The sequence below is a fragment of the Bos javanicus genome, chromosome 2 (genome assembly GCF_032452875.1).
Source record: "Bos javanicus breed banteng chromosome 2, ARS-OSU_banteng_1.0, whole genome shotgun sequence".
Lineage (NCBI taxonomy): Eukaryota > Metazoa > Chordata > Mammalia > Artiodactyla > Bovidae > Bos > Bos javanicus.
In genome coordinates, this window is record NC_083869.1 from 62,836,144 (window position 1) to 62,854,927 (window position 18,784).

Sequence of the window (18,784 nt, forward strand, 5' to 3'; positions counted from 1 at the left end):
TCCTCCGTCCATGGGATTTTCCAGGCAAGAGGACTGGAGTGGGGTGCCATTTAACATTTGCTTAATTATTGCACGTGTCTTTTGCCCATTTTCTATTAGTTTCTTGGTCTTCTTTTGGATTTCTAGATTAGGGAGACTAACCCTTTGTGATAACATTTTTCCAAGTATGTGTAATTTATCTTCTGCATATGTTTTAATTTTCCATGTAGTCAACTATATCAATTTTTATGCCTTTGAGATGGTTATAAAGCCCTTCACCACGACAAAGTCATAAAGAAACTTGCCAGAATGAACATGACTTATGTCGTTTTAACCTTTAATATACATTTATCGTTGGCTTCTGAGTGAGTGGTTAGTTGACTGGAACCTTTTTTCACTTATTTCTATCCGTTTAGTAATGACCCAATTGTGAGAAACCACAGTGACCCGGCACTGCAACAGTGGAGACAGAATGCCTAATGAGGAAATGCCTGTCCCCCCTGTTTGTACAGGGTCCACAGTCAGTAATGTGAAGGATGCTTAGGCGGCCATGGTTGAGGCATCCTGGTAAGGTTTACAGCTGGGAACACATCCAGGCCCTGCTTCCAGCTGAGTGACCTTGGGCAGGTCGTCTCACTGCTGTGCATCTCTCTCCACCTTTCAGATGCTGCTTGACTGGGCAGTGAGGATTAAGTGGGACATGACAGGCGTGGGTGCACTTGGAGAGAAGCCATCAGCGGTGCATACCTACTTGGGTTTGCAATTTCTCTTCCTTACGTAGCATTTACCTTATGTACCAGCCGTGTCTCATCTGGCTTCCCGACTCTCAGGAAGGTTATAGTCAGAAGCATCTTAACTCAGGATGACATAACAAAATGCTGTGGACTTGGTGGCTTTTATTTCTTATGGAATTTATTTCTCATGCTTCTGGAGACTGGAACTCTGAGATCAAGTTGCCAGCAGGGTCAGTACCTGGTGAGGGATTGCTCCTTGGATTCTAAATAGTTGCCTGTGAACTGTTTCCTTACCTGGCCTTTCTTCATTGTGTGTAGGTGGAGAGAACAAGAGAGAGAGAGAGATTTTTTTCTTCTTGTTATAAGGACACTAATACCACCACGAGGGCCCCATCCTCATGATCTGATCTACTTCTGATCACTCCCTCATCTCCGCCTCCACATGCTATCACGGCGAAGATTAGGGCTTCCGCATGATGCATTTGGGGAGGACACAAAGGCCTATAGGAGGGACCGATGCCTTGAGCAGGCTGATGACTGCTTCTCTGACATTATGCTCATGCTGACCATAGATGTGGAGGCTGGGGGAAGAGAGAAGACCCAGGCGGGCTCCGGCTGGGAGACTCCCAGCAGACTTCTAGGATGTTGAAAGCTGGTTTAGGGTGAGGGCATTGGCAGGTCTGTGCCAGTCCAGTCCTCCATGAGACTGGCCACAAAGTTTATTTTGTCTGAAGCAGATCAGTGCAGCTGTGGTGGGCAAAGCCCTGTAGCTCTTGATGAAGCTTTGAGGTGGCCCCAGTCTCTGTTTTCCCAGACTTGAGGAAGGCAGATGTTCTCTCAGAGCTGATCCTGGGAGCAGACTGTTTGGTGGGAATAATCCACAGACATGAAAACCCTGAGTTTGGCACATTGGCTTCTGCACTTTTAAATATATCATTTATTCTGTACCAGACCCTTTTGGAGCATTTTGGAATATCCTTATGAGGTAATATGTGAAGCTTAAGCAGGGAAGTAGAACCACTCTTAACTGGTCAGGATGGGGCTTTGTTTCAGAATGGCAGGAGGCTCCTGCTTCAGAGTCTGGGCCTTAAGTTAGCGGGGCTCCCCAACAAGAGGGAAGCAGAGCAGGACTGCCAGAGACCCTGAAGGAGCTGCATCTGGGTCTCAGCCATAGGGACACGAGTGATCTGATCTGCAGAAGAAGGTTTTGGCATGAAACCACACACTGAGAACCTGGCCCAGGACTCAGAGAGGCTGGAGGAGGGCAGCCAGGGGAGCTGGCAGAGCTGAGGGCCTGGTGTGGCCCTTCCGCCTCCACTAAGAGGAGCCAGTGGATCAGCAAGCTGTGCCCTGCAGCTGTCTTCAGGGACAAGGGACCGCTGCATCACCTCCACTTTCCAGATCTCCTGCAGATGTCTCTGCTGGCCGAGTGTGGCTTGGAAACACCTAGCAAGGGGATTCTGGGAAACAGCTCCAGCTGATCCTTGTGGACACACTACACAGCCACCAGGGGTGGTAGATCTTTTTTTTTTTTTTTTTTGCATTTTATAGGTGCTTACAGGGAGGGAGGTTTGGTGACTTGCCCAGAGTCACACGGTTATTAACTGAGCCTTCTGCTTGGGTGCCTTTAATTATCATATGATGCTTCTACTTTATTACATCAGGAATCCCCTGCTCTGTTCCTCCAGTATTCCAGTCCATGGAAAGCTTCTCCAAGGTAAAGGGTGGGTCCTGAGGGCTCCTTCACCCTTGTTAAGTCACCACGGACACCAACCGGTTTCTCTTATGCTTTTTTACATCGCACTGAGTGTGGTTCTCTCTAGGTAATGAAGTCCCTGTGTTTCCTGTATAGGAGTACTTACCATGCTGTGTCTGGGGCTCACCATTAGCACCTAATGTGGCTGTTCGGTGAGATAAGTTAGCTTGTGGATCATGCATCTTGTGCCGTTAACAACAATTACGACATTTAACTGCATACCAGCTGCCTGCCAGCGGCTGTGGGTATCACACTGCTCTTTGTGGAAGAGAAAATTGAGATCTGAGAGCCTCAGTTTGTTTCCGCAGTGAGAAGTGGCGTCTAGTTTGAGCAAAGATCTGCTGGTGCCTCACTGCCCTTTGTCAGCCAAGCCTGCATTCAGCAGTGAGCTCCCCAGGTGAGCAGAGCCAGGGGAGGACCAGCAAAGCCCACTGGCTCTTCTCGAGGTGCATCTGGGGGCGGGAGGGGTACCCCAAATCCCAGCTCCCTGGGGCTTGGATGGGGTGAACGCATCTTTCTCTGTCTCTGAAAAGGTAGGGATGAGGGTTTTGTGGGCAGACTGGGTGGAACTATAAAGGTTTCAGGCAGGGGGTGAGCACAGTGAGAATTCAGCTCCTCAATCTGGGGTCTCACCGTACTTACTGTCTCAATCTCCCAGTTTAGGCTTTTTGAATCCTGTCTTCATGTGGGTCTGTGTTTGTATGTGATTCCTTATCATATTTGCATTTTTTCTTATGCATTGTTGTTGTTCAGTCGCTCAGTTGTGTCCCACTCTTTGCGACCCCATGGACCTCAGCACACCAGGCTTCCCTGTCCTTCACCATCTCCCAGAGTTTGCTCAAACTCATGTCCATTGAATCAGTGATGCCATCCAACCATCTTATCCTCTGTCGCCTCCTTCTCCTCTTGCCCTCAGTCTTTCCCAGCATAAGGGTTTTTTTTTAACGAGTCGGCTCTTCACACCGCATAGCCAAAATATTGGAGCTTCAGCTTCAGCATCAGTCCTTCCAATGAATATTCAGGGTTGATTTCCTTTAGGATTGACTGGTTTGATTTCCTTGCTGTCCAAAGGACTCTCAAGAGTCTTCTCCAGCAACATAGCTCAAAAGCATCAGTTCTTTGGTGCTCAGCCTTCTTTATGGTCCAACTCTCATATCTGTACATGACTATTGGAAAACCATAGCTTTGACTCTATAGACCTTTGTTGGCAAAGTGATGTCTCTGCTTTTTAATATGCTGTCTAGGCTTGTCATAGATTTTCTTCCAAGGAGCAAGTGTCTTTTAATTTAATGGCTGCACTCTGGGTCCGCAGTGATTTTGGAGCCCAAGAAAATAAAGTTTGTAATTGTTTCCCCATCTATTTGCTAAGAAGTGATGGGACTGGATGCCATGATCTTCGTTTATTGAAACTTGAATTTTAAGTCAGCTTTTTCACTCTCTTCTTTCACCTTCATCAGGAGGCTCTTTAGTTCCTCTTCACTTTCTGTCATTAGAGAGGTTATTGATATTTCTCCCAGCAGTCTTGATTCCAGCTTGAGCTTCATCTAGCCAGGCATTTCCCATGATGTATTCTGCATAGAAGTTAAACAGGATGACATTATACAGCTTTGAGGTACTCCTTTCCCAATTTTGAACTAGTGTGCTGTTCCATGTCTGGTTCTAGTTATTGCTACCATCTTGCATAATTAATTAGACTGAGTTCGCACATGAAGAAAGCTTTGATTTGGGGAGTTGGCGGGGGATCATTCCCCAACACCACCCCTAGCCCCCTCTTATGTAACCGCCATGCACAGTCCATACACAGCAGGGACTTGGGATCTGCCAAGAGGCCAGGTTTGGCATAGTCCTTACTGATCTTTTGAGGAACTGAAACTTTAATACAGTGACTATTCTAAAAAACTGCAAAATTTGGGATAGTTTTAGATTTATGCATCAGTTACAAAGACAGGGTTTCCCTGATAACTCAGTTGGTAAAGAATCCACCTGCAATGCAGGAGACCCTTGTTCACTTCCTGGGTTGGGAGGATCCTCTGGAGAAGTGATAGGCTACCCACTCCAGTATTCTGGCCTGGAGAATTCCATGAACTGTATAGTCCATGGGGTTGCAAAGAGTTGGACACAACTGAGCGGCTTTCACTTCGCTTACAAAGACATTACAGAGAGGTCCCGTATGCCCTTCCTCCAGCCTCCCTTAATGTTACCATCTCATGCAGATAACCAAGGTGCCCTTCCTCACACCACGAGATGATGGTGATGTTGTTCAGTCACTAAGTCGTGTCCAACTCTTTGCGACCCCATGGACTGTAGCCCGCCAGGTTCCTCTGTCCATGGGATTCCCCAGGCAAGAATACTGGAGTGGGATTGCCATTTACTTCTCTAGGGGATCTTCCCAAACCAGGGATCCGACTCACATCTCCTCCATTGGCAGGTGTGTCCTTTGCCACTGAGCCACCTGGGAAGAACACTATGAGATGACAGCACTGTTAACAGAACTGCAGCCTCTGCACTGAGTTCCCCAGATTTCCTGCTAATGACCTTTTCTATTTCTGTGGCATTTTATCCTCACATCTCCTTAGCCTCCAACCTGTGATGGTTTCTCAGTGGTTCCTTGTCTTTCATGATCTTGACATGTATGAAAAGTAGTACTTAGGTGTTTTATAGACCATCCTCAATACTGTTTGTTTTTTTTTTTTCACAATTCAACTGAGGTTATGGATTTGGGGCAGGACACCCAGAGGTGTCCTTCTCACATCCCATCCTGTCGGGAGGCACGTGGTAGCAGTATCATTGTGTGTGGACAGGCTCACCTTGCTCACTCGCGTGGTTTCTAGCCTATAAAGTTATGGTTGGGTGGGCCAAGAAGTTCGCTTGGGTTTCTCTTTAAAATGTTATGGAAAAACCCAAATGAACCTTCTGGCCAAACTTGTTTTTCCTCTTTTCTGTATTCTGTTAGATTTGAGTCATGAGTTGAGCTGACATGCAAAGGACCAGGGGATTAGGCTGTGCCTTTTGGGGGGATGCAGTGAAGGATTTGTGGACATACGTTAAAGCCAATTACCACTGATCAGTGTTGTGGAGGAGGTGCTTTGAAGATACCCTGTTTCCAGCGAGGTGATTTTTCAAATCACTTTACTCAGGTTTGAACCTGGGGAAGCAGGCTGTCTTCCTAGCTTTCTATTACTTGGTTATTTGAATAATAAAATGCTTAAGGAATTCTGTTCTTTAAGTATGCATGTGTGCATGCTGAGTCGTGTCCAACTCTTTGTGATCCCATGCACTATAGCTCGCCAGGCTCCTCTGTCCATGGGATTTTCCAGGCAAGAATACTGGAGTGGGTTGCTATTTCCTTCTCCAGGGATCTTCCTGTCCCAGGGATTGAACTCACATCTCTTGCTTCTCCTACATTGGCAGACAGATTCTTTACTGCTGCACCACTTAGGAAACCCATTCTTCGAGTACATATGATGCTTTATCAGATTTCTGCTGGCAGTGGCATTTTCATATTGGGGGATCTGGAGCCTGCATCTCATGGGAGTGATGCCTGGGAGCCCTAAGCTGAGAGTTTTCCATGGGCCCTGCTGTCAGGCAATAGATGCAGTTCTACTCGCTTTGGCATGTGACTCATTCACTTGCTTCCAAAGGTGAGCTAACAACTTAGAGGAAGTACTAAGATAACATCAACAGCAAACTATATTTTTAGATGCCTTGTCCCACCTTGAAAGCTATATTTGAACTTCCAGTTGCTTCTGTGAAGTTAAGGAAAGAATACAGCCAGAAGTAGCCATATTGATCAGCCGTAATTGACCCTGTGGCAAGTTCAGTTGGCCCTGTTCTCAAGCTGGTGGTCTACTTACTTGTTCCAAACTTTACAATTAGCTGCTTTTTGACTTATCCTTGGAAAACTCTACATAGAAGTTACTATTGTTAGCACTTTGACCAACTCCGTTATTGATCAATGATTGCCAACCATTTTGGCAGAATAGTGGGAAGGGAAGTCTCCTACAAGAAAAGAATATGTAATGGGTTTCTGAGGTTTCTAAAGAAATATAAATCTGGATTGTGTGTTTCTGATCATCCTTTTCAGTTTCTGGTGACACAGGTAACTGAGGTATAAAAGCAAGCAATATACTCCCATCTGGTGGCAGCCTCTATTGTTCTTCAGTCACTAAGTGACTCTGCCCCCTTGTAGACTGTAGCCCACCAGGCTCCTCTGTCCACGGGATTTCCCAGGCAAGAATACCAGAGTGAGTTCCCATGCCCTCCTCCAGGGGATCTTCCCCACCCAGGGATCAAAGCCACATCTCCTTCATCGGTGAGCAGACAGTAAATACTGCTGAGCCACCAGGGAAGCTGGAGTGGCAGCAAACTCAACTGTTAATTCTGGGAGCAAAGGCCAGTGGTTTGCCGATGATCTGCTCTGGCATGAGCTGAACCATTGAAATCTGGAACTTCCTCTTCTAGGATGATTTCCTGTTCAGCGTCTCCATTTTAAGTGGGATCCTGTGCAGCATCCTGGCTGTGCTGAAGTTCATGTTGGGGAAGGTTCTGACCAGCAGAGCACTCATAACAGATGGTGAGTAAGGCCAGTGTGCCTGGCCTCTGGGGGCTGAGCTCACAGTGAGGGAAGGTGCTGTTTGGGTCACTTTCAGCTGCTCGTCTTGCAGAAGAGCTCAACAGCTTGGAATCTGTTCCCCACTGTTCTCCCTTCCCCAGGCTGTTTTGTGATTCTCAGGGTTCCCTATCAGGGCAGATGTTTTGTGCCTGGGAATTGAATACGCTCTTCCTAAAGCACCTCCACCCAGACCTCCTAAAGGGTAACTCAGGGCTTGCCTCCTAATCATAGAGCACAAAGGGCTTCCCAGAGTCTTGTTTGTTGTGCATCACTCCAAATAAAAAGTAAGCATCTTCCCTGGATTCTATGAAGGTCTGGTGTGTGCTCCACACCCATTTCCCCCTTACCTGGGAGTTCAGGTAGCAGTGACCAAGGCTTTGCTGGGGAAATGAGCCATGTGTACTTTGCTCAAAACCCGAACCAGGTCTACGTGTCCCTCTGTGTCCTGTGGGTCAGGAGGAGCCTCCTGTGTGGCCTTTGGGCAGACGGAGAAGGGTGTGTGAAAGTAGGAAAAGCACGTTTCCGTTTTTGCACACTAGTGCTGGCTTGTAAACTAGAAATGTGATGAATACAACCTCCCGGCTGTTTTCGTTCTCTTTATCCCAGAGCGTGTGAAGTTTCTGAGGGTCGGGAGTAGAGACGTGCGCCCCTGTGCCCTGGGGTCAGCGGTCACAGGGTCCTAGCTGGTGGGCTGGTGGATGTACCTGCACAAAGTAAAGCAGAGATTGTAAGATTTTTTTTTTCCCCTTAGCCGTACCACAAGGCTTGTGGCATCTTTGTTCCCTGAGCAGGGATTGAACCCAGGTCCCTGGCAGTGAGAGCACTGAATCCTAACCATGGTCCACCAGGGAATTCCCATGATTTCTTTTTAAAGAACCACTCCCTGCTCCTCAGAGGTCCCACCTATGTGAAATATGTGGATGCAAACATGTGTGGGCGGCTGCATTTCCTTAACATGAAGGATGGGAATGCGGGCCTGGGGGGAGGCTGCACTGGTCAACACAGCGTACATGCTAAGTCACCCAGTCATGTCTGACTTTTTGCGACCCTGTGGGCTGTAGCTGACTCCTCTGTCCATGGAATTGTCCAGGCAAGAATACTGGAGTGGGTTGCCATTTCCTTCTCCAAGGGATCTTTGTCTTCGCTAGCCAGGGATTGAACCCATGTGTCTTACGTCTCCTGCGTGGGCAGGCGGGTTCTTTACCACTAGTACCACCTGGCAAGCCCTGCATTATTCCCATAAGTCTGTCCTACATTACACCCTAAAGTCACAGAGCCTCTGTGCTGACAGAGCATCAGCACTTTCTCTGTTCGGTTGAGTACAGCTGAGATGCTGGACTGGAGGCCCCAGCAGTCAGACCATGCCCCCCAGCTGCCAGGCAGGAAGCCCTGTCCCCTCCCCACCCATGACCCTGAGGCTTGACCCCCTTCTTCTCAGAATAGTGGGACCTCTCTCATGACAGGCGGCCTTCCTTAACATTTTAAGAGAAGTCCCTGATGATAAGTATGTGTTTTCTAATGAAGTGACTCCGGATTCCATAGTTTTCACCTACAAAACTATCCAAACACATAAGTGGTCTTCCCATCTGCCTCCTGAACCCTCAGGAAGGGGTCATTATAAGGAGGAGTGAAGAGTTTAAGGGAAAATTGTCCCACAAATAGGCAAAGCGGAGACAGGCACTCCTCAGGCAGAGGGAACCGAGGTGGGAGGGAGCCTGTGGCCTCGAGAGGGGGTCGGGGGTTCCTGTGAGGAAGGGTCACAGGGTGAGGGGCCCTGCCAGGTGGGCAAGGGTGGAGCATTCGGTATGCCAGGTCAATGCCAGGTCAAGCGCGGGATTTTGGATGTTTTGTTAAATATTTAAACAGATGAGGGGTGACATGGTGGATGTTTCTAAATGATCCTTCTGGCCAACAAGGTGGAGAACAGAGCAGAGCAACTTCCGGGCAGGAGAGGTCTCTGGGGAGCCCAGGGGGTGGTGGCCTCAGTGGGTGAGGGCAGAGGGCTGGGATGTGGGGGAACTGAGGAAATGTCGGTAATGTTTATAAAACGGGCAGAGCTCAGGGATAAACAGGCCGTGGAGGTTGAGGAGAGACAGAGCAAGGCTGTTGCAAAGTGTGGAGGCAGCACCCCCACCCCCAAGCCCGTCCCATGAGCCTCGTTGCCTGGGGGTCGGGGGGAGGTTTGGCACACTCTGCAATCCCTCACTTAGTGGGAGTATCAGCAAAATATGCAGTAGTAATTACAGCCTCCTGCTAATTGCATTGTCTGGGATCCTGATTTTCCTCATTCATTGATTAGCAGAACCATCTGTAATTATGTCCTCACTTGGGGAGGTAGGGGTCAGGCTAGGGTTCAGGAGCCCGGCCTGGGCCTGCCGTTCATGTTGGCTTGGCCCAGGGCAGGGGAGCAGGCCAAGCGCTTTCTCTCCAAGAAGGAAGCAAGTCCAGCAAATTGCTTCTGGTGCCGAGAGGCCAGGGGGGTCTCACTTGTCACCTGGTGAGGCAGCTGCTTCCCAAGCTGGTGTTGTGTGTGAAATGGGTGGGGCCGTGTGTGCACTGGGCCAGGCTGACTCCACCAGATCCGGTGTCCCTGGGTCCTGTCCTTACAGTCAGGAAGCATATCTCCAGGGAAAGAGGGGCAGCAGGGTGCAGGTGGATTCCAGACTTCCCCATGCTGTGCAGGAAATCGTGTCTAATTGGGTTTTCTTGCTCTGGATATTTAGTGATGTGATAGCATGCGATCATGGCTATCAGGACTAGGCTGAAGCTGGCTATGTATTATTTAAGACAAAATGATTTTGTGCAGGAAGTTAATACTACAAATCAGATAGAGAAAGATTGTGGCAAGGTCCCTGGGGGCAGTTCTAAACCCTCGAGGGGCCAGGGTTCTGGCTCCAGAGCTGCCCGCAAGACAGCTGGAAACCTCTCTGAGTTGAGGGGCCTGGGCTGACTCTACCCAGAGCCTGTGGTGCTTTTCAAGTATATGAATAACTTTGAATCAGAATTTTCTGCATAAAATCAGTATGTGCTTAATTATATAGATGCTTATCTAGTCATTAAAGCCAGACCGTTAGAGCCTCTAATCAAGATCGCCTTAGACGTTCTTATGTGTTCTGAGGTGATGACAGCATTTACCTTTTGCAGCTGCTCTGTTTTTTTTTTTTAATTAATTAATTTATTTTAATTGGAGGCTAATTACTTTACAATATTGTAGTGGTTTTTGCCATACATTGACATGAATCAGCCATGGGTGTACATGTGTTCCCCATCCTGAACCCTCCTCCCACCTCCCTCCCCATCCCATCCCTCAGGGTGATCCCAGTGCACCAGCCCTGAGCACCCTGTCTCATGCATCGAACCTGGACTGGCGATCTGTTTCACATATGATAATATACATGTTTAAATGCTATTCTCTCAAATCATCCCACCCTCGCCTTTTGACAGGGGACATGGGAATGAGCTTATGGGCATGGGAGTTTGGGGTGGGGCCCCATAGGAGGTGAGGGCAGGACCCCGGAGGTGAGGGACTGATGGGACCTTGTGGGCTGCTTTGGTAAGCTGGGAGGTCTGTGGGTTGGGGCTGTGAGCTTAGGGGTCCTTCATGGGGAATGGCTGTAGCTGGGAAGGCTCTAGAATCCTGGAGGATGCGGAAGGGCAGATACAGAATTGTCCCCTGGTCCGGGTGTGCTGGTTCCAGTGTTTCCGCCAGGCTCACAAGAGGTGTGGCTGAAATAAGCCATAACCAAAGGTGGGCGGAGAAGGTCAGATGCTCCTGGAGGGGATGGGTGAACGAGGTGAAAGTTCCATCCCCTGTAGGGGCAGGTGAGTCCCCGCACTGTCCTGGGCTGGCTGAGCCCAGTGATTTGGTGGAGCGAGTGGACATCTAGTGGCCGTCTGGGGGAACCTCACTCTCTACACTTACTGAGCTCCAGCAGGCTTGCTGAGGGCTCCAGGGCTACTGTGCCCACGATGAAGTTGGAGCAAGAGGGGTGTAGGATTCTAGTCTGCGGGGGCAGAGGCCATCTCCTTCCTGTCTCTGCCTTTCCCCGGCCACCCCTCAACACAGAACTCCCCCAACTTTGAGGATGCTTGAGAGATCAACTCCAGCCCAGGTAGCCCCTGGACAGAGTAACGGCATCTGTGGATGCTCTCTGTGGCCCTCTGTGAGAAGATGTGGGCTCCAGAGACTTTTTGGATTCTGTGCGTGCTTGTGTGTTAAGTCGCTTCAGTCGTGTCCGACTCTTTGTGACCCTATGGACCGTAGCCCTCCAGCCTCCTTTGTCCATGGAGTTCTCCAGGCAAGAATATTGGAGTGGGTTACATGCCCTTCTCCGGGGGATCTTCCCGACCCAGGGATCGAACTTGTCTCCAGCATTTCCTACATTGGCAGGCGGGTTCTTTACCACTAGCGCCATCTAGGGTCTGATTCCATTTGTTATTAATAAAAAGAATAGGAGGATTCAAGGGACAGCCAGAGGCAAGTGGGTGAATGCCAGACTCTTATGATGGGAGAGGGGAAACAGTGACGATCATGATGTGTCAGAAGACAGGAGGGAAATATGACCTCACCGTTCTCAAAGTGGACCTGCTGTCCCCCTACTTGGGGAGACTGGAGGCAGAATGGAGGGTGTGATGTGCAGAGGCCGAAACCAGGGGCGGGTCAGAGAGGGAGGAAGTTCCAGGTGCCCTACATGCAAGGAGCTGGGAAAGACTCAGCTGGCACCCAGCTTCCCATGAGGTGACAGAAGGCTGGAGGGGCAGCATCTCCATGAGCTGAGTGGAGAACAGAGACAGAAGGGAAGCAGAGTCCACTTCCTCATTATCTAGAGGTGAGTGAGCCTGGAGGAGCCCCAGAAGGTCACACCACAGGGGCCTGGGCTGCAGCCTCGCCCCAGGCACCCTGAGAAGGGGCACCCAGGGAGTCACCTGCCCCTGGCCTCCACGGCGGGGAGGTGGAAGGCTGAGAGATCTGGCCTTGGGACTTGGTGTGGTGGGGCACATCTCGGGTGAAGCTCACGCCAGCCCTGCCCTCCCGCTCCCCCCAGGACACCCAGAGGAAGCTCCTTGTCAGACTGGCTATCTATCAAGGAGGCCTCAGTGGGTGAGGGGTGGGAGGCTCACGATGGGCGGTGGGCAGAGATCCCCAGGTACACACAGCGGGGCAGGAGAGGCCTGCCTGGAACAGCCCTCACCAGCCACAGGCGCCCAGCAGGTCCTGGCCTCCTTTTCCACATAGTTCCCTGGACTGGCCTTCCGAGGATGTGGCCCCAGTTGGGGGAAGGTAGAGGGGTTTGCCTTTCCTCATCCTTGTTGCCTATATTGAGGTGGTACTGGGTTGGAGAGGTCCACCAGGTGTGAACCTTGTGGAGTGGGGAGGTTGACTCTCCATACAGCCCCCAACCACACCCCGAAGTCCCGGAGTAAGCCCTCTGTCTCTCAGTGGCTGTCTACCCGGAGCTCCAGCTGCAGGCTCTGCCTTGGTAGGGAGACCCCAGGGCCCGGGCCGTGGAGGCCTCATCTCTCTTGGGATAGCTCAGCCCGGCAAGTAGGCATCCTCTTAGCAAAACTGAGGCCCTTCTGTCCATCTATGAGTTCAGTATGAACGCAGAAGTCAGTCAAGACCCTGAACAGTGGCAGCCTCCATTCTGGGACTCAGAATACAGCAGGAAAGAGACAAAACTCCTATCTATAAGCTACATTTCTGGTGGGAAAGAGAGGGATGTTTGTAAAAAGAAAAACGGTAAAACAAACAAACAAACAAACAAAAAAAACACCATGTGATGAAGAGCCCTGGAAAACAGTGAAGGAGGGCCAAGGACGAGAAGGTAGGAGGATGTGTCGGGGCTGAGTGTAGGCTGGGGAGGAGGCGGCCTGGGAGACCCCAGGAGGAGGAGTCCAGGGGGCGGGGCTGGTCAAGTCCAGTGTGGCCGGAGCACAGGGGGTGGGGACGTCGGGGGACCTGACGTGGACAAGGCTGGAGGGGCTGGTCACACACGGCAGGGCTTGTCGGCCGTGAAGAGTCTGCGCAGGTTCCAGGGTGGGCAGCTTGCCTACTGGAGGCTCTTGGCTGCTGTCCACTACCATGGTCACTCTGGCTACTGCGAGGGGAATCGTTGTGAGGAGGGAGATGTGGGCAGGAGGGGAAGGGGATGGAGGAGGGGGGCTTGGGCTGGGGGTAGATGGAGCATGACTCTTGGAGGGAACGGTTGACAAGAATGACTTGATGGATGGATTAGATTTGCGTGTGAGGCAAGTCCAGGATGGACTCCTAGGGTTGTAGCTTCAGCAGCTGGGTGGATGGGGGCGCTGTTTACACAGAAGGTGGCTGAAAGGTAAGTCATTTGGAGGCAGAATTTTTTGCTCTGAACATGTTCAGTTTGAGATGCTTCTGTGTCTGCAGCTGAGGAGGAAGGTCAGGATGAAAGAGAGCTAGGGAGATGCTGGCTTATGGGATGGAGGTGAGAACCTGCGGGGAGAATGTTGATGGAGGAGGACTTCGGGGGACTAAGCCAGGAACTCAGATGGGGGTGACTAGGAGGATCCAGTGAAGGAGAGTGAGAAGGAGCAGCTGGAGGGGGAAGAGAGACAGTGGCAGAGGGTGGTGTCACGTGAGGCTGGAGGGAAGCATTCCCAGGAGGGCGTAAGACAAGGACAGAGAGGCAACCATGGCACGTGGCAGCCTTGAGCCATCCATGACCAGGGAGGGCTCAGGGGACGGGGGGACCTGAGGCGTGGGGAGGCAACCATGGCACGTGGCAGCCTGCAGCCATCCAAGACCAGGGAGGGCTCAGGGGAGGGGGATCTAAGGGTGGGGTAGGGTAAAGAGAACGGGAGGTATGCTTAACGGGGGTAGACAGCTCTTCAGGGAGTTTCGCAAAGGGAGGTAGTGAATGGGGGTTATGTTGGGGGTGGCATGGAATCAAGGGAGGAGATGGAGGTTTATCCCAGTGGGAGTGATCCAGGAGAGGGAGAAGAAATTCAAGAACAAAGTCTTTCAGAGAACAGAGACAAAGGCACAGGTCTGACATAGAAACAGGGGTAACTGGAGAAGCAGCTGAGGGTGTGGGGACAGCCGGCGCAGGTGAGTGATGGGTTTGGTGTTGGCAAGATGAGGTATTGTGATCTGCACCTATGTGCTCTAAGACGTGCGAGGCCGAGTCCTCAGCTGCGAACTGGAGCAGGGAGGTGATGGAGGTCTGAGGGGAGAGAAGCGTGTGTGATGCAGACACCAGAGATGACCTTGCAGGCCTAGCTTCATCTGGGTCCCGTTGTGGGAGGCAGCCTGTTGAGGTCTACCCCGTGGATCCTGAGAAGGGATTTGGCCTAAGTCACCTCTACCCTACACTCTTCTTCCTTTTCCCCTGCTCTTCATTTAGAACATCTGCTAGTGGTACAGCCCCCACTGAATGCGTTTAAGATTGATCTCAATTCTCCCGCTGGAACCTGGAATTACCGCTTTTGAGTTCAGCAGAAGCGTGGTGCCCTCACACAGGCCGAGCTGCCTGAGAACGGAGCAGGACCTGCTGTTGGAGAGGTTCCTGGCCTGCCCAAGCAGTGTGGGCCTGCCTGCGGCTGCTCTTGGGGCTCAGTTACACTGAGGCAGGCAAGGAGCCTTGTGGCTCACACCTCAGTGAGCCCCTGGGAGCCCCTCTAAGCCGTTCCCTCTCGTGTAGCCTTGGGAAACCTACAAGTAGACTGGAAGTGCAATGTCCAAGTTGTAGGGACCCACAGAGTTGACATGTGGGGAGGAGATGGTGATTGGGGTGTGTTGTGTCCAGGTCTTGTTTGATTGCGGTTTCTGTAGCTAATTCGAGACTTGGCATGTCCTTCCTGTAGTATGAAAAGCCTCAGGTGACTTAGGGAGACTGTTGGGAAAGGATGTGGGTTCTGGTATCACCCACCCTTGCCCCTTTCAATCCATGTAACTCTGGTCAGTTTGTTGAACCTCACTCATTCTGTTCAGCTTAAGTCTTATTATTGGTAAAATGGGGGTGATAATCTGACTTGACAGAATTGAGAAGATCCCATCTCTGTACTTGCCTAGCAGACATCAGACAGATGTGAGTCCCTGAGCATTGAATGTGCCCTGTGTGTTCAGCAGGCCTGGTGCCCCTCCCCTCTCAAGACCTGCATTCTAGCGTGTGGGAGGGAGGCGTTGGGAACCACACACAGGCTACATCATGAGCAGGAGTGCCTGGCAGGGGATGGACACTGATAATGGGGGTGGTAACTATCCAGGGCGTCTCTGGTGACATGAGCGGAGACTTGGCAAGCCACGTAGGTATCTGAGGTGGTCGCTGCTGCTTGCAAAATGCTTCTGGAACATTCCTTCCAGCACACGCTCTGGAATGCAGAGGCACACTTGGCATTTGGGGGGTTTTCCTTGTGGCCACGCTGGGCACTGACCTCAGCCTCTCTCTGCTTCCCTTGCAGGGTTTAACTCCCTTGTGGGGGGCGTGATGGGCTTCTCCATCCTTCTGAGCGCCGAGGTGTTCAAGCACAACTCGGCTGTCTGGTACCTGGACGGCAGCATCGGCGTGCTGATCGGCCTCACCATATTCGCCTACGGGGTCAAGTAAGTGCTGCTTCCTCTTTGCCCTCTGGGCGGCCAGGGGTGCTGTATTCCCCACTTCTGATAACTACGTCCTGTCCCTGTGACCCTGCTGCTCCTGGGCGAGGTCGGGGACTGGAACAGTCCCGAGCAGCCGTCACACATCCTTGTGGCTGGGAGAGAAGGGAGGTAAGTGGTCCTCCCTTCAACTCTTGGTGCCAGAAGATCAGTGCCCCTTCCTTCCTCTATAGTGAGGGTCATGATGATGCACCAGGCAGGCCTGTGTGGTATCCTCACCCGTTAGCTCCCTCTGCCACCTGAGGCAGTCGGTGGGGAGGTTTTAGAGGGGGCTAAAGCCCCCAGATTGAGAAAACTTTTTCTTAAAGGGACTTTGTGCACAAGGGCTGCATGTAGAAAAACCCACCCAGGCCTTGCGTTCTAGTCCAGCCCGAGGCCACTCACTAAAGTGCCCTGTGGGCATCACTGGCTCTGTACCCAGTGTCCAGGCTGGAGTCAGCCTCTGAAAACAGTTTCTCAAGCTTTTAAGTATTAACACACCCACCTCTCTCTCCCACCAGGATGGCTTTAATACAAGAGACAGTAAGTGTTGGTGAGGTTAAGGAGAAATCAAAACTCCATATTCTGTTGGTGGGGATATAAAATTGTTTAGCCATTTCAGGGATAGGTTAGCAGTTTCTCAAAGTGTTAAACACAGAGTTGCTATTTGGCCCAGCAGTTCCACTCCTTGGTACATAATCCAGAGAAACGAAAACATATCCATGTAAACACTTACACACAAACGATCGTAGTGGCATTATTCACAGTGGGCAAAAAGTAGAAAAAACTCGTATGCCCAACATACAATCCATATGCAGGTTTTAAAGAACACAAATGTCCATTGATTAAATAAAAGGTGGTAGAGACACAGTGGAGGATTTATTCAGCCAGAAGAAGAATGAAATACTGATTTGTACCACACGGATGAACCTCGAAAATACACCCAATGGAAGAAGCCAGTTACAGAAGGCTACATGGTGCATGATTCCAGTTATAGTCAGTACCTCGAATAGGCAGATCTTTAGAGAAAGTAGATTAGTGGTTGTTGCGGGGGGTAAGGTAGGGTGATTGCCAGTGAGTTTGTTTTTTAGGGGGGTAATGAAAATGTTCTGGAATTAGGTGGTGATAACAGCTGCGCTGCCCGTGTGTACACTAAAAACCACCAAATCCCAGGGATGTTATGGTATGTGAATAGTATTTATGGAAACAAAGCCCCCATCTGTTCCCCAAGCCCAGGGCTGTGGAGGGTCCTTGTTGGGGTGACCGGTCCGCTTCCTCCTCGCAGACTCCTTATCGACATGGTGCCCAGGGTGAGGCAGACGCGCCACTACGAGATGTTTGAGTGAAGGTGGCCCGCGCCGGCCGCCCCGCCGCTGCATGAAGACTGTCAGGACCAGGAGACGTTTCCACGCAGGCAGACGGTGCCCATGTTTAATTGAACATCAGCTTCTCTCTCGGAAAGCTTGTGCTCAAAGGAACGAGGTCTACCCCGCAGGTCATACTGCCCTGCTCTCCTCCCACCACCACCCCTGCCCGACACCGTAGGACAACACTCACCGAGCGGGGACCCTCCGTGGGAACTGACCTCGTCCACCTTCTGCTATAAAACAGGTTCGTGTGGGGAGGGTACACGCCCTTCTGTGGTGCTCCCAGCCTGACATGGATAGTGACTCACCAGGCCCACCTCCTCGGGGCTCCACGTGGGCCGAGTCTCTGGTCTCCTGGCAGATTTTGAGAGGACCGTACCCTTTGGTCCTGCACCCCTTTCCAGAACCATCGTGTAGATCACCTCCTAGTTTCTATCCGTGTATTTCATTCGTTTCATACTGTTTTACTAATCCTCAATCTAAACACTGGATTTGTTCTAAAGGAGACCATTCTATTTTTAAAGTACTTAGTGATAGATGTATGAGCTTTGCATGGATCAAACTCAGCCCCAATCCTTTCTTGTACGTTCAGAGCCCAAACATATATGTGTAAACACAGGATCCCTTTTGGAGAGATGTGAAACTACAGTTTATTTGTAATAAATTATATAATCTATCCATAGATGCATAGATCTATATGCTGTGTGAAGTGGTAATGGTACATCACAGTCTTCTCGTGATGGCCTCCTCCTCTGTAAGGAATTAGATGTTCTCGGTTTATGTAGCGTTGGTCGTAGACTCTGTACAAAACAGCCCCCACATGCAACAGTCTGTCCCAGCACTGCTGCTTGTCCAGGCAGCGGTGACCAATAAAGACCTTTTCCTGTTTTGTATGGTATGGGGAGGTGATCGCCAGAGTTGTCACTGCTGTGGGCAGGTTTTCTGTCGTGGGTGAAGGACGACTTGTGCCCCGGTAGAGCCCCTGAAGGGCAGGTGGTCTATTCTAAGAGGTCACTGACCTTGGTTCAGTCTGATGCTTTCAAGAGTGATTTTCTCCAATGGCATTCTGCAGCATGTTCTAGGGGCTGTTACTATGTCTCACACACACAAAACAGACACTGTTCTGGTCTGGGAAATACAAGATGCAACAGGTTCCTTTTCTGCAGGTTTTTTTTCCCTGTATTTAATGTAGTTCCCATGGTGGAATCTGCGTCGCATCCTCAAAACTTAAGCACTCAAGTTATGCTCACCTTTCCGGGGACTTGTGTCCCATCAAAGATGCCAGGTGTCTCCCATGGAGTCTCTGCTCCGGGCAGCATCCAGGCACTCTGCTGTCTTCAGAGAGGCTGCGCCATGCCCTCCAGCATCACCTACAACAAGCCCCTAGTGGGAGCATGAACTTGACCTTCCTTGTTCCTGGGGCACATGCCTAACCAAGTGCTCATGGACCACTGAGCTGTGGGGGTCAGGGTGTTCTTTCTGAGGCAGGGAAATGTGGTCCAGGTCTAATAAGCCCACAGATAGCCTCTTAAGGGCTACCGTACTAGCACATCCTGAAGGAGTTTAAACATCCATTGTAGCCCCCAGTTATTTTAAAAAAGAAAAGCCTAGGAATCCACTGACAAATTGAGTTCCCCTCTAGGTACGTACAGGGGAGGAGGAGCGCTCCACCATCAGTACCGGTGGCTGTGATCGAGGGGAAGAGTCTTACACAGTGAACACCTCCCC

General features: G+C 50.7%; 1 protein-coding gene across 3 annotated transcripts in view; it reads left to right on the forward strand.

Moving 5' to 3' along the window:
• The window catches only part of TMEM163 (transmembrane protein 163), a 331,871-nt gene extending 313,661 nt beyond the window's left edge, over window positions 1-18,210 (forward strand). For 2 of the 3 annotated variants that reach the window (XM_061439558.1, XM_061439555.1), the window contains 3 exons: window positions 6,931-7,042; window positions 15,515-15,656; window positions 16,975-18,210. In XM_061439558.1, coding sequence (XP_061295542.1) covers window positions 6,931-7,042; window positions 15,515-15,656; window positions 16,975-17,035 — 315 coding nt within the window. In that variant the 3' untranslated portion in view covers window positions 17,036-18,210. The other variant, XM_061439557.1, reaches the window with a different exon arrangement.
• Window positions 18,211-18,784: the final 574 nt, after the last annotated feature.